Source organism: Chiloscyllium plagiosum, chromosome 38 (assembly GCF_004010195.1).
Source record: "Chiloscyllium plagiosum isolate BGI_BamShark_2017 chromosome 38, ASM401019v2, whole genome shotgun sequence".
NCBI lineage: Eukaryota > Metazoa > Chordata > Chondrichthyes > Orectolobiformes > Hemiscylliidae > Chiloscyllium > Chiloscyllium plagiosum.
Genome location: NC_057747.1, coordinates 24204726 through 24218547, shown reverse-complemented (window position 1 = coordinate 24218547; position 13822 = coordinate 24204726). Strand labels below are relative to the sequence as shown.

General features: G+C 45.3%; 1 protein-coding gene across 1 annotated transcript in view; it reads left to right on the top strand.

Moving 5' to 3' along the window:
* cdh23 (cadherin-related 23) overlaps nucleotides 1–13822 on the top strand; it is a 799974-nt gene that overhangs the window by 572622 nt on the left and 213530 nt on the right. The window contains exons 34-35 of the mRNA XM_043679154.1: nucleotides 11917–12066; nucleotides 13496–13624. Of these exons, the coding sequence (XP_043535089.1) occupies nucleotides 11917–12066; nucleotides 13496–13624 (279 nt within the window). The remainder of the gene's footprint in view (nucleotides 1–11916; nucleotides 12067–13495; nucleotides 13625–13822) is intronic.

The window sequence follows — 13822 nt, the reverse complement described above, 5'->3', positions numbered from 1 at the left end:
TTACAGTGCAGAAGCAGGATGTTCACCCCATTGAGTCCACACAGACCCTCCAAATCATATCTGACCCAGACCCACCCCTCTACCCGACATTTCCCACAGCTGCACATCCCTGAACACTATGGGCAATTTAGCATGGCCAATCCACCTAACCTGCACATCTTTTCAGACTGTGGGAGGAAACCAGAGCATCCAGAGGAAACCCACGCAGACTCAGGGAGAATGTGTACACTCCACACACACAGTTGCCCAAGGCTGAAATCGAACCTGGCACTGTGAGGCAGCAGTGCTAACCACTGAGCCACCGTGCAACCCTGTTGTTTTGGTTTTGTGAATGTGAATGTGTTTTCTGTCTTTCACAATTTCAGGCCATCAATACAATCAATGAAGTGCTCTTGAAGTGTGGTCACTGTTTCAGTATAAATGGGATTAGCAAATCTGTGCACAGCAAGCTCCCACAAGCAGCAAGCTGATAATGAGCAAGGAATCATCTTCTTTGTGGCATTGATTGTGGGATCAATATTGGTCAGAATACTACTGGGAACTTGAGAAGCTCAGCCATATCAGTGGAGAGAGAAACAGAGTTAACATTTCGAGTGTGATATGACTATTCTTCAGTACTCTGTTCCCATTATTCCAAAGAAGAGTTAGAGAGTCACAGAGATGTACAGCACAGAAACAGACCCTTCAGTCCAACTCGTCCATACTGACCAGATATCCTCACTGAATCTTGTCCCATTTGCCAGCATTTGACACATAGACCTCTAAACCCTTCCTATTCATATTCCCATCTAGATGCCTTTTAAATGTTGTAATTATACCAGACTCCACCACTTCCTCTGGCAGTTCATTCCATACACACACTACCCTCTGTGTGAAAAAGTTGCCCCTTAGGTCTCTTTTATATCTTTCCCCTCTCACCCTAAACCTATGCCCAGAACTGCACGTAATATTCCAACAGTGGCCTAACCAATGTCCTGTACAGCCGCAACATGACCTCCCAACTCCTGTACTCAATACTCTGACCAATAAAGGGAAAAAGTGAGGACTGCAGATGCCGGAGATCAGAGCTGAAGAATGTGTTGCTGGAAAAGCGCAGCAGGTCAGGCAGGTCGACGCCGATTCTCCTGCTCCTTGGATGCTGCCTGACCTGCTGCGCTTTTCCAGCAACACATTTTTCAGCTCTGATCAATAAAGGAAAGCCTACCAAACGCCTTCTTCACTATCCTATCTACCTGTGACTCTACTTTCAAGGAGCTATGAACCTGCACTCCAAGGTCTCTTTGTTCAGCAACACTCCCTAGGACATTACCATTAAGTGTATAAGTCCTGCTAAGATTTGCTTTCCCAAAATGCAGTACCTCGCATTTATCTGAATTAAACTCCATCTGCCACTCCTCAGCTCATTGGCCCATCTGTTCAAGATCCCATTGTAATCTAAGGTAACCTTCTTCGCTGTCCACTACAATTCCAATTTTGATGTCATCTGCAAACTTGCTAACTATACCTCTTATGCTGACATCCAAATCATTTATATAAATCATGAAAGTAGAGGACCCAACATCGATCATTGTGGCACTCCACTGGTCACAGGCCTCCAGTCTGAAAAACAACCCTCCATCACCACCCTCTGTCTTCTACCTTTGAGCCAGTTCTGTATCCAAATGGCTAGTTCTCCCCGTATTCCATGAGATCTAACCTTGCTAACCAGTTTCCCATGGGAAACCTTGTCGAACACCTTACTGAAGTCCATTTTGATCATGACTATCGCTCTGCCCTCATCAATTCTCTTTGCTACTTCTTCAAAAGACTCAATCCAATTTGTATACTGAATCAGAAAATTTTCTTGTACACACTTAACAAATTCCTTTCCATCTAAACCCTTAACACTGTAGCAGTCCCAGTCTATGTTTGAAAGATAAAATCCCCCACCATAACCACCCTATTATTCTTACATATAACAGACATCTCGTTACAAAGTTGTTTCTCAATTTCCCTCTGACTATTAGGGGGTCTATGATACAATCCCAAGAAGATGATCATCCCTTTCTTATTTCTCAGTTCCACCCAAATAACTTCCCTGGATGTATTTCTGGGAATATCCTCCCTCAGTACAGTTGTAATGCTATCCTTTATCAAAAACACCACTCCCCCTCCTCTCTTGCCTCCCTTTCTGTCCTTCCTATAGCATTTGTGTCCTGGAGCATTAAGCTGTCAGCCCTGTCCCTCCCTGAGCCATGTTTCTGTAATTGCTATGATATCCCAGTCCCATGTTCTTAACCGTGCCCCGAGTTCATCTGCCTTCCCTGTTAGGCCTCTTGCATTGAAATAAATACAGTTTACTTTATCAGTCCTACCTTGTTCTCTGCTTAGTTCCTGCCTGCCCTGACTGTTTGACCTTTTCCCAACGGAAGCAGTCTCAATTTGATCCCTTTCCTCACTATCTCCCTAGGTCCCACCACTAACGCTCTCCCCACCTCCCCCCCCCCTCCATTTACTAGGTTAGATCCTCCTGAGTGGCTCGAGCAAATCTCGCTGCCAGTGTATTGGTCCCCTTCCAATTCAGGGTGCAATCCATCCTTCTTGACAGGTCACTTCAAACTCAGAAGAGATTCCAATGGTCCAAAAATGTCAACCCTTCTCCCCTGCACCAGCTCCTCAGCCACACATTCATCTGCTCTATTCTCCTATTCCTACCCTCACTAGCTCGTAGCACGGGGAGTAATCCAGATATTACTACCCTTGAGGCCCTCCTTTTATAAATTCCTGCCTAACTCTGTATGTTCTCCCTTTAGAATCTCATTCTTTTCCCTCCCTATATCGTTAGTTCCAATGTGTACAATGATCTCCTGCTACATTCCCCTGAGAGTCCATCACCCCCTCCATTTTCCAAAACACCATACTTGTTTCAGATGGGGATAGCCACAGAAGACTCCTGCATTACCTGCCTACCTTTCCTGGAGTTAACCCATCTACCTGACAGTATCTACGGCTTTTCTCCCTTCCTATAACTGCCATCCATCACATCTCCTAGCTCTTGTAAGTTCCTTATTGCCTCTAAGTGCAGCTCCGACCAATCCATGCGGACTGATAGAATTCACAATCAAACACACATCCTGCAGACATAATCCTCAGTGACACGGAAATTCTCCCTAAACTCTCACATCCAATAGGAAGAGCACATCACTGTATTCCTGATGAAGGGCTTTGGCCCAAAACGTCGATTTTCCTGCTCCTCGGATGCTGCCTGACCTGCTGTGCTTTTCCAGCACCATTAATCCAGGAAGAGCACATCACTCTGCTAAAGACCATCTTTGCTGTTTCGTAATCTACAGAGCCAGAAAATAGCACCACCTTTTTGCTCTAAAAAACAGTGCTCCAGATGAACTTGGTACTGAGGGTCTATATTTTTAAAATTTAATCAAGAGACAGATTGCAATGAAACATATAATCGAGAAAGATCCCACTCTACTCACTACTCGAGACTTACAGCAAGGTTACACTTAAAAACTGTACACTTTTCTGTGCATGTTCCTGTGTTGTGAGCTCTCCTACACGGGTTCCTGCAAGGTCAGTTGTGAATTTCAGTGTTCGTTAGTTTTTCCTAGATACACTTCGATGTCCAGAGATACATGAATTCAAACAACAAAGGCAGTAACTGCACAGATTCACAGTTACCAGTGTCGGTTTATTTCCTTCTCTCCCTCACTGACCATGTGGTCGCTGCCTTTTGTCTGTCTTCCCCCTTTTAACAGTGCCGTTGTTTTGATCTTTTTTCTCCAAAGTTCCAAAACAATGCAGCAGCATATCAGACAGTAAATGCTGTTCCTGGAATTCCAGGAAATCACCTCCAATGCATAAAATATCTCAAAAAGGGAGCAGCTCTTACAGCCGCCATTTGTTTCCTATCTTCGAGTCATACTGAACTCAAACAATAACTTAACTGATTCCTGAGGAAGGGCTTATGCCCGAAACATCGATTCTCCTGCTCCTTGGATGCTGCCTGACCTGCTGCACTTTTCCAGCAACACATTTTCATGTCTGATCTCCAGAATCTGCAGCCCTCACTTTCTCCTCAAAACGATAAGTCTGTTTCTCTCTCCAATATCTGAAATATTTAGCTCTTACAATGCTGATTCCTAGCCTGCTCTTCCCTTACGTAGTGCCGTAGTATCTTTTGTTATTCACGTGAGAGGGCAGAAAGGACCTCCGTGGAACTTCTCACTCAAAAGACGTGCCTGCAACCATGTTGCACTCCCTCAGTCCTGCACCAGAGGTTCAGCCTGTATCTTTGCACTCAGAAGCGGCAAAAAAATACCCATTGCCTTCTGACCCCGGTCCATGTACCCCTGTATGGGCCACAGCCGAGAGGGAAACTGGAGTTGACATTTCAGGCCTGTGGCCTTTCATTTGGGTCAAAACGTTATCGAGGTGGAGCTGCTTTTAAGCAAGTACGGCGGTGGGGGGGGAAGGGGGGTGCGGAACATGGGCTGAAGTTGTAATAGGATGATTACAGCACAGAGGTTGGTGATTTGTCCATACTGGCACTCTGCTTCACTATCCAGTCAGTCCCATTCCCCCGCTCTATCAGCCCTGCAAGTTCCTTTCCCTCAAGTGGCCATCCAGTTTCGCTTTGATTCATTCCTGATGAGGGGCTTATGCCCGAAACATCGACTCTCCTGCTCCTCAGACGCTGCCTGACCTGCTGTGCTTCTCCAGCACCACACCCTTGACCCCAGTTTTGCTTTGAAGTCAATGATCATCTCCATTTCCCCCACCTTCAGGTTATTGCCACTGGCAGGAAAGGTCAGAGAGAAGGGGAAAGGCAGAAATGATAACTGATGACAGGGGCGATGGTGTGGGGCACTGGAAACAAGCAAAAGATGGGTCAGTAAGTTACAGTCATAGGCAATGGTGGAATCAAAACCAACAGCTGGTACTGAAATAATGGCAGCAGTGGTTAGGATTCGATGGGCCGAATGGACTGCTTCCACACTGTAGGGATTCAATGAACCGGGAATGAAGCAATGTTACAGCAGCACTAAAAATGTTCGTACGTCATTGCCGAAACATTCTGCATTTATTAAGGGATTCAGGTTTATCTACAGAATCACAAAACATAGGCTGATCTTGGATTGCACCAAGTGTAAAGGAGGCAGATTCAGTCGTAGTTTTCAAAAGGATTACCTGTGGAGAGAGCGTATCTGTGGGGGGGGGGCGGGGTGGGGTGGCATCAGCTGAGCATCTTCTGGAGAGCTGGCAGGAACATGGAGGGTTGAGTGGTCTCATTCCATCACAGGCATTTTGCACCTTAAGAGTTGATTTCTAATGTGTGGATGCATTTGGTGAACTTTCAGGTGTTTCTGTGTGACAAAATAAGCTGCTCCATCTCTCTCCTCACGTGTGTGTGACCATTTATCTGTCTTCTACAACGTGGTACAAAGGGGCATTTTCTGTTTTCATTCTGTTCTGTGGCATCCAGATGTTTCTGTCATCAACAGCTGGCTGACCTTCCTGGCTGAAGGAACCTCCTTCATTATTACCTTCATTCATAGCATTCAGAGCTCTGAATCTCACTCCCATAGTCCAAGTAACTTCATTCCATTGACCTCAAGGTTCTTGCTTATTTGTCCTGAATTTGGTCAGACTTGAGGCTTGGGAAGGCTCTGGAAGGGATCCAGGGGAGGTTCACCAGGATGTTGCCTGGGATGGAGAAATTGAGCTCTATTGAGAGATTAGATAGTCTAGGATTGTTTTTTTAAAGCAGAGAAGGCTGAGGGGAGACATGATTGAAGTGTCTAAGATTATAAGGGGTTCATTCACTGAAGATGTTACCTAGTATGGTGATGAAACGTCTGAAAACGAACCTTCCAGCTCAGCGAGCAAACCTACCTCCAAGATTATAAGGGGTATGGACAGGGTGAATAGAGAGCAGCTGTTCTTTTTGGGTTGAGAGGTCAGTCATGAGAGGGGAAAGTTTTAGGCGAAGGGACAGGAGATTCAGAGGGGATGTGGGGAAAAGTATTTTCACTCAGCAGGCCGTGGGCATCTGGAATACACTGCGCATATTCTCCATGCACAGCAATCAGCATCAACACCACCTGCTTCAGAGGTCACTGCCACTCATGGACTTCAGAGACCCACGCAGTTGGAAGGAACATTAGACGGAACACTGGTCACCTCTTTCCCTTATTAACTGAATTCAAATTTCACCCTCAGCCCTCAGATGGTGTGGTATCAGGTGACAGCTGCCTTACTGGACCATGTTCAGCACGATCTCAGTATGCCAGCATCGTGAATGAGCCTTCACTTGTCACAGCGTGATGCATGCCAAGGTTTCTATCCTTGCCTCCAAATTGTGTGACGCAACGGAGGACCATGTAAAAACAATAACTGGAGAACTGAGAACTCGACAATGCTTCACATTGATAGTAAGGGGGAGAGGTGACCAGTGTTCCGTCTAATGTTCCTTCCAACTGCGTGGGTCTCTGAAGTCCATGAGTGGCAGTGACCTCTGGAGCAGGTGGTGTTGATGCTGATTGCTGTGCATGGAGTACATTCGCAGTGACTTTATGATAATGTCACTGGACTATTAATCCAGAGACTGAGGGTTTGCATCCCACCGCGGCAGATGGTGAAATTTGAATTCAGTTTGTAGAAGTCTGGAAGTTGAACAAAAAAGCTGGTCTCATGATGACCATGAAATTCCTATCAAAATCCTAATGCTCCTCAGGGTCCGAAGGTCTCCTGTCCACACCTAGCCTAACCTACATGTGACTCCAGTCCCACTCTTAAATGGCCAAGCAAGTTCTCAGTCCCATGACCAAGTCTGATTAAAACGAATTAAACCCCTCAGATGGATTACTGACATTGACCAAGACACTGAAAACAACAATGAGATACACGGCCATTAGATTAGATTAGATTAGATTACTTACAGTGTGGAAACAGGCCCTTCGGCCCAACAAGTCCACACCGCCCCGCCGAAGTAAACCCCTCAGATGGATTACTGACATTGACCAAGACACTGAAAACGACAATGAGTTACACAGCCATTAGATTAGATTACTTACAGTGTGGAAACAGGCCCTTCGGCCCAACAAGTCCACACCGCCCCGCCGAAGCGCAACCCACCCATACCCCTACATTTACCTGGCGCTATGAGGCAGCAGTGCTAACCACCGTGCCGCCCCTTAATAGGCCATGTAATAGGACTGTGTGGTTGTGACCAACTGGACAGATCAGGAGTGTGACGGAATACTCCCCACTTGCCTGGATGGGGGCAGCTCCAACAACACTCAAGAAGCTTGACACCATCCAGGACAAAGCAGCCTGCTTAATTGGCACCACCTCCACAAACATCCATTCCCTCCTCCACCGACACTCAGTACCAGCAGTGCGTACTAGCTACAAGACGCACTGCAGAAATTCACCAAAGATCCTCAGACAGCACCTTCCAAACCCACGACCACTTCCATCTAGAAGGACAAGCAGCAAACACATGGGAACACCCCCACCTTAAAGTTCCCCTCCAAGCCACTCACCATCCTGACTTGGAAATATATTGGCATTCCTTCACCATCGCTGGATCAAAATCCTGGAATTCCCTCCCTAATGGCATTGTGTGCCAACCCACAGCAGGTGGACAGCAGCGGTTGAAGAAGGCAGCTCACCATCACCTACTCAAGGGAGCTAGGGACAGGCAATAAATGCTGGCCATACCCCAAAAATAAATTTTTGAAAATTCATACATGACAGACAAACTGAGTACATTCTCCGTCCCCAACCTCCCGCCACTTGGCCAACTTCCTCCCTGGAGGTGAGATGCAGAAAATGTCACAGACATCCATAAGACCATAAGACATAGGAGTGGAAGTAAGGCCATTCGGACCATAAGACATAGGAGTGGAAGTAAGGCCATTCGGTCCATCGAGTCCACTCCGCCATTCGATCATGGCTGATGGGCATTTCAACTTCACTTACCCGCATTCTCCCCGTAGCCCTTAATTCCTTGTGACATCAAGAATTTATCAATCTCTGCCTTGAAGACCCTCTAATTCTAAGGCTGTGTCCACGGGTCCTAGTCTCCTCGCCTCACGGAAACAATTTCCTAGCATCCACCCATTCCAAGCCATGTACTCTCATTGTCCCTGAGATGCTGGCCCAGTGGTTTGCAGCTGGAAGTGGAGTTGTTCTGCAGATCCTCATCATTGACTCCAATCCTGTGACATCTCATGGTCAAACATGGACAAGGAAACCTCCTGCTGAATACCATGTACCAAGCACACTCCCTCATCCCTCTGCTGATGAATCAGTGCTCCTCCATGGTGAGCACCAGTTGGTGGAGGTACTGAGGGTGGCCAGGGCAGAGAATGCATGTTAAGTTCAATGTTCATCACGAAGAGTGGCTTGGCAGCACCGCAGCTAGTGAATCATTACAACTGAAGGACATGGCCAGGCATGTGGCAGCTGATGGTGGGGAGGAAAATGTACTCACCAGACTATCAGCCAGACAAATCTGTCCATGACAGTCCCAGTAGGAGTGACAGCCACACAGCTCTCATAGAAACAAAGTATTTCATTCACATTGAGGACACCCTTCATTACACCCAGAGTGGCACGGTGGCTCAATGGTTAGTAGTGCTGCCTCGAAGCACCAGGGACGTTGGTTCAAATCCAGCATCAGGCGGCTGTCTGTGTAGAGTTTGAACATTCTTCCTGTGTCTGCGTGGATTTCCTCTGGGTGCTCCGGTTTCCTCCCATGGTCCAAACATTTGCATTAGCAATGGGAATTATAAGGTGGGTCTGGGTGGGATGCTTTTCAGAGAGTTGCTGTGGACTTGATGGGCTGAATGGCCTGCTCCCACACTGTCGGGATTCTGTACAGGTCAGTATTGCTTTCAAACCACAGAACTATAGAAAAGTGACAGCACAGGAAGAGGCTATTAAGTCCATTGAGTCTGCATGCACCAACTAAATAAACTAGCCAGCCGTTTCTAATCCCACCTTCCAGCCCAGTCCCATAGCCTTGCAGGTTCCAGGACTTCAAGGTCAGATCCAGGATTCTGTTTGAGGAATTGAGGGTTTCTGTCTTAATCACTAAACTGGACAGTAAATTACAAACCCCCACCACCCTCTGGGTAAAAACTGTTTCTTCTTGTAATCACCACCTGGTAATTTATCCCTCCTCTTGGAGATCATTCCCTGAGCACTGTATCCAACCTCCTTATTTTTCTGTATGCCCTGATTAAGTCACCCCTCAATTTTCTCTGTTCAAGAGAAAACAACCTGAGCCTATCTAATCTTTCATCAAAGCTGCAATTTTCAGGCCCTGTCAACTTTCTTATAAATCTCCTCTGTACTTTCTCTCAAGCCATTATGTCCTTCCTGTACACGCAAACATACAAACTAGGAGCACGAATCGGCCATTCAGCCCCTCAGCCTGCTCTCCCAATCAATAAGATCATGGCAGATCTCCCGCCTACCTCTTACTGAACAGGAATCTTGTTCTTGTCCTTTAAAATATTCAAGGAGTCTGCTTCCTCCGCCTTTTCAGGAAGAGAGTTCCAAAGACTCTCAATCCTCTGAGAGAAAAGATTTAGCCTTATCTCCGTTTGAAATAAATAACCTTTGATTTTGTAAAAATAGTTACCCCTAATTCTAAATTCTTCCATGAGAGGAAACCTCCTTTCTATATTGATTAAGTGTCTGTGTTTTTGACTGCGTGTTTTATTGTGTTTTTGAGTGTGTTTGTGTCTATGACTGTGTGGCAGTATGTGAGTGTTTGTGACTCAGTGTGTATGTGTCTGAGTGTGTGTGTTAGTGCCTCTGTGTGTCTGTGTTACATTCCTGCTTTTATGTCAGGTATTAAATATATGTAACGCAGGAAAGCATCTTGTATGCCTTCTTTAATGCCTTCTCTGCCTATCCTGCTATGTTTAGGAACCTGTGGAACTCCAAGTTCTCTCACTTCCTCCATCCCACCTGTTTATTGGGTATTCCCTTGCTGTGTGTGTCCTCCCCAAATGCACAATGTTACATTTTCCTGCATTGAGTTTCATTTGCCACTTTCACCCAATCAATAAATGACTGATATCATCTTGCAATCAACCGCCATCCTCTTAACTATCAACTGCATGGCTACATTTTTTATCATCTGAAAATTTTCCAATCATGCCTCCCACATTCTAAATCATAAATATGTATTTCAGCCAGCAAGGCACATAACACTGACCCTGGGGAATACTATTGGAAAATATGTTCTATTCACAAAAGCAACCATCGACCATTACCCTGTGTATGTGGCATCTCAAGACTGGGCATCCATGAGGTGCTGTGGACCATCAGCAGCAGCTGAATCATACTTCCAACACAATCTATAACCTCATGGTCCTGCATATCCCCCCACTCGAACATTACCATCAAGCTAGTGAATCAACTCTAGTTCAATGGAGAGGGCATGCCAGGAGCACCATCCAGCATACCTGAAAATAGGTGTCAACCTGGTGAAGCTGCCAGACACAAAATTCACTGCAATGCCAAGCAACATTAAGCCTAGTAATTCCACACCAACAGTCAGATCTAAACTCTACAGTCCTGTCACATCCTGTCATGAATGGTTGTGGACAATTAAACAATTCATTGTGATAGAAAGATCTTCCTGAAGAAGGGCTTGTGCCCGAAACGTCAATTCTCCTGTTCCCTGGATGCTGCCTGACCTGCTGCGCTTTTCCAGCAACACATTTTCAGCTCAGATCTACATATCTCCCAATCCTCAAAAATAGGAGTGCCTGACACCTCTGTAAAAGATAAGGTAAAGCATTTGCAACAGTTTTAAATCAGGAGCACTGAGTGGATGGTGCATCTCAGCCTCCTCCTGAGATCTCCAATACCCAGGTGCCAATTATCAAACTATTTTGATTTACTTCATGTGATATTCAGAAATGGCAGTAGGTATCTGACATAATCCCCTACAATATTCCAACAAAACTTATGCTCCAGAGCCTGCTGCTCTCCTAGCCAAGCTGCTATCATGCAGTGACAACAAGACCAAATGTTGATGTAATTTGTTTATACAAAGGAGGGCAGATCCAACCCAGACAATTACCAGCCCATCAGTAATGTGTACCATCTACAAGATGCACTGTAACAACTCACCAAGGTTCTCAGAACAATACCTTCCAGATCCATGACCTCTATCACCTAGAGGGCGGCTGATACGTAGGAACACCACCCCCTTGCAAGCTCAATCTCCAAGTCATATATCATCTGACTTGGAAATAAATTGCCGTTCCTTTATTGTCATTTTTTTTCCAGCATTTCCAACATTACATGGACTGCAGCAGTTCAAGAAGGCAGTTCAGCACTACCTTCTCAAGGTCACTTGGGGATGGGCAATAAATGCTGGCCCAGCATGCAATACATGCAACTCTGAATGAATTTAAAACAAGATGGAGTGAAGATAATTGATTACAACTATCCTTTAAACTGTACTGTATGGAAGTCTGGTTAAAAAGGCGAACCGAGATTTGTGAAGTTAAAAATCCTGCAACACCAGGTTATAGTCCAACAGGTTTCTTTGGAAGCACTAGTTTTTGGAGCGCTGCTCCTTCACACAACCACCCGATGAAGGAGCAGCTCCGAAAGCTAGTTCTTCCAAATAAACCTGTTGGACTGTAACTTGGTGTTGGGTGATTTTTAATTTTGTCCACCCCAGTCCAACACCGGCTCCTCCACATCGAAATTTGTGAAGATATTCGCAATACTTTTCACACGCGAGAGAAAGAAGTTCTCAGATTCCCATCCAAGTAGGGAATAAACAGGAACAGAATAACATCCGTGCACTTTCAGTAAAGCATGAATTAAGTGAATATTTCCCCTAATGGGCTCTGCATTGTTACTTCATTTATAATCCAACAGGTGATTATTACTATTGAAGATGAAAATGACAACAGCCCAGTGTTTGATGCCACTTCCGATTCCTCTGTGGAGATTCCAGAGGATGCTGCTGTTGGGAAGCGGGTGGCTGTTGTCTTTGCCCATGATCTGGATGCAGGGAAGAATGGAATGGTGAGTACCACCTCATTCTCAGCGTGTTATTCCAGAACAGGATTTTTCTACCTGGCTTGCATCCGGAACCTGTTATATCGGCAAAAAGCTGTTAACCTCAGGAATCTTCCAAGTGCTGATAACAAATAGGCTCTCCTCGACCTTTACGTCCCTCAAAATTGTTTCTGTGTTTGGTACGCTTGCCTTTATTGGTCAGTGCATTGAGTAAGGGAGTTGGGAGGTCATGTCGCGGCTGTACAGGATATTGTTTCGTCCACTTTTGAAATTAATGCATTCAGTTCGCGTCTCCGACTAATGGGAAGATGTTGTGAAACTTGAAAGGGTTCAGAAAGGATTGACGAGGATGTTGCCATGGTTGGAGGATTTGAGCAAGAGGGAGAAGCTAGGGCTATTTTCCCTGGAGTGTCGGAGGCTAAGGAGTGATCTTATAGAGGTTTATAAAATCATGAGGGTTATGGATAGGATAAATAGACAAAGTATCTTCCCTGGGGTTGGGGAGTCCAGAACTAGAGGGCATAGGTTTGGGGTGAGAGGAGAAAGATTTAAAAGGAATCTGAGGGGCAACTTATTTAAGCGGAGCAAGTGTATTGAATGAGCTGCCACAGGAAGTGGTGGAGGCTGGTACAACTACAGCATTTAAAAGGCATCTAGATGGGTATATGAATAGGAAGGGTTTAGAGGGATATGGGCCAAGTGCTGGCAAATGGGATTAGATCAATTTAGAATATCTGGTTGGCATGGACAAGTTGAACTGAAGGATCTGTTTTGATGCTGTTCGTCTCTATGACTGTATGAAAGCAAGTCTTTGGACTATAGGCCAGATCAGGTTAGCAGGAAAGTATTCAACCATGCTTCAGACTCGAGATTAATAACATACTTGCTCCAAGGGTGTGTAATAACATCTCGATGCAAGTAATAACAGGGTTGATTTGAAATATAGACATGAACGGTAAAGGAAAAAGTTGACTTCAGCATTGCCCGTGTCAACCTTGTGAATCAACTTGGGAGCAATGGTGGGTAGGAGGGGATGAGAGAGAGAGAGTGAGAGGACAATCAGGAAATCCAGTCACGAACTGTGCAGAAAATTACAGAACTCATTGTAAAAGAATGCTCCACATTTAGCCCCATCTGCAATGATGGGGGGAGACCAGCACATCAGTGCGAAATATCGGGCTAAATTCTCAACAATCTTCAGCCAGAAATGCCGAGTGGATGATCCATCTCGGCTTCTTCCAGTGGTCCCCAGCGTCACAGATCCGAGGTTTCAATTAATTTAATTCACTCCGCATGCCATTCAGAAATGGCTGGATACTGCAAAGGCTATGAGCTCTTAATAGCATTCTCTCAGTTTACTTTATAACCTAAGATGTCAATGATCTGTTTCCATTTTTATTATGCAAAAACAATGTTGTGATTTTACATACTGCAGGTTAACTTCACCATTCTGTCTGGAAATACAAACAAAACATTCAGGATTAGCACGGTTAACAGTAGCCGCGGAGAGATCTACCTCGCTCGACGTTTGGATCGAGAACAAATTGATCGATATGTTTTGACTGTAAGTTCGGTGGCTGTCACTGTGCAGCCATTTATCAAAGGTGAAGGTCAGAGATTCATGAAGACAGTTCATGTATTTGGTCCTTGTTTATTCAGTGAGGTTTCTCACAGATGTTCGGCAATTCACTGATGACATGACAGCTCAAAAGCAACAAGAGCTGTCTTTTTTTTATGCACATCCTTCAGAAGAATCGGGGCA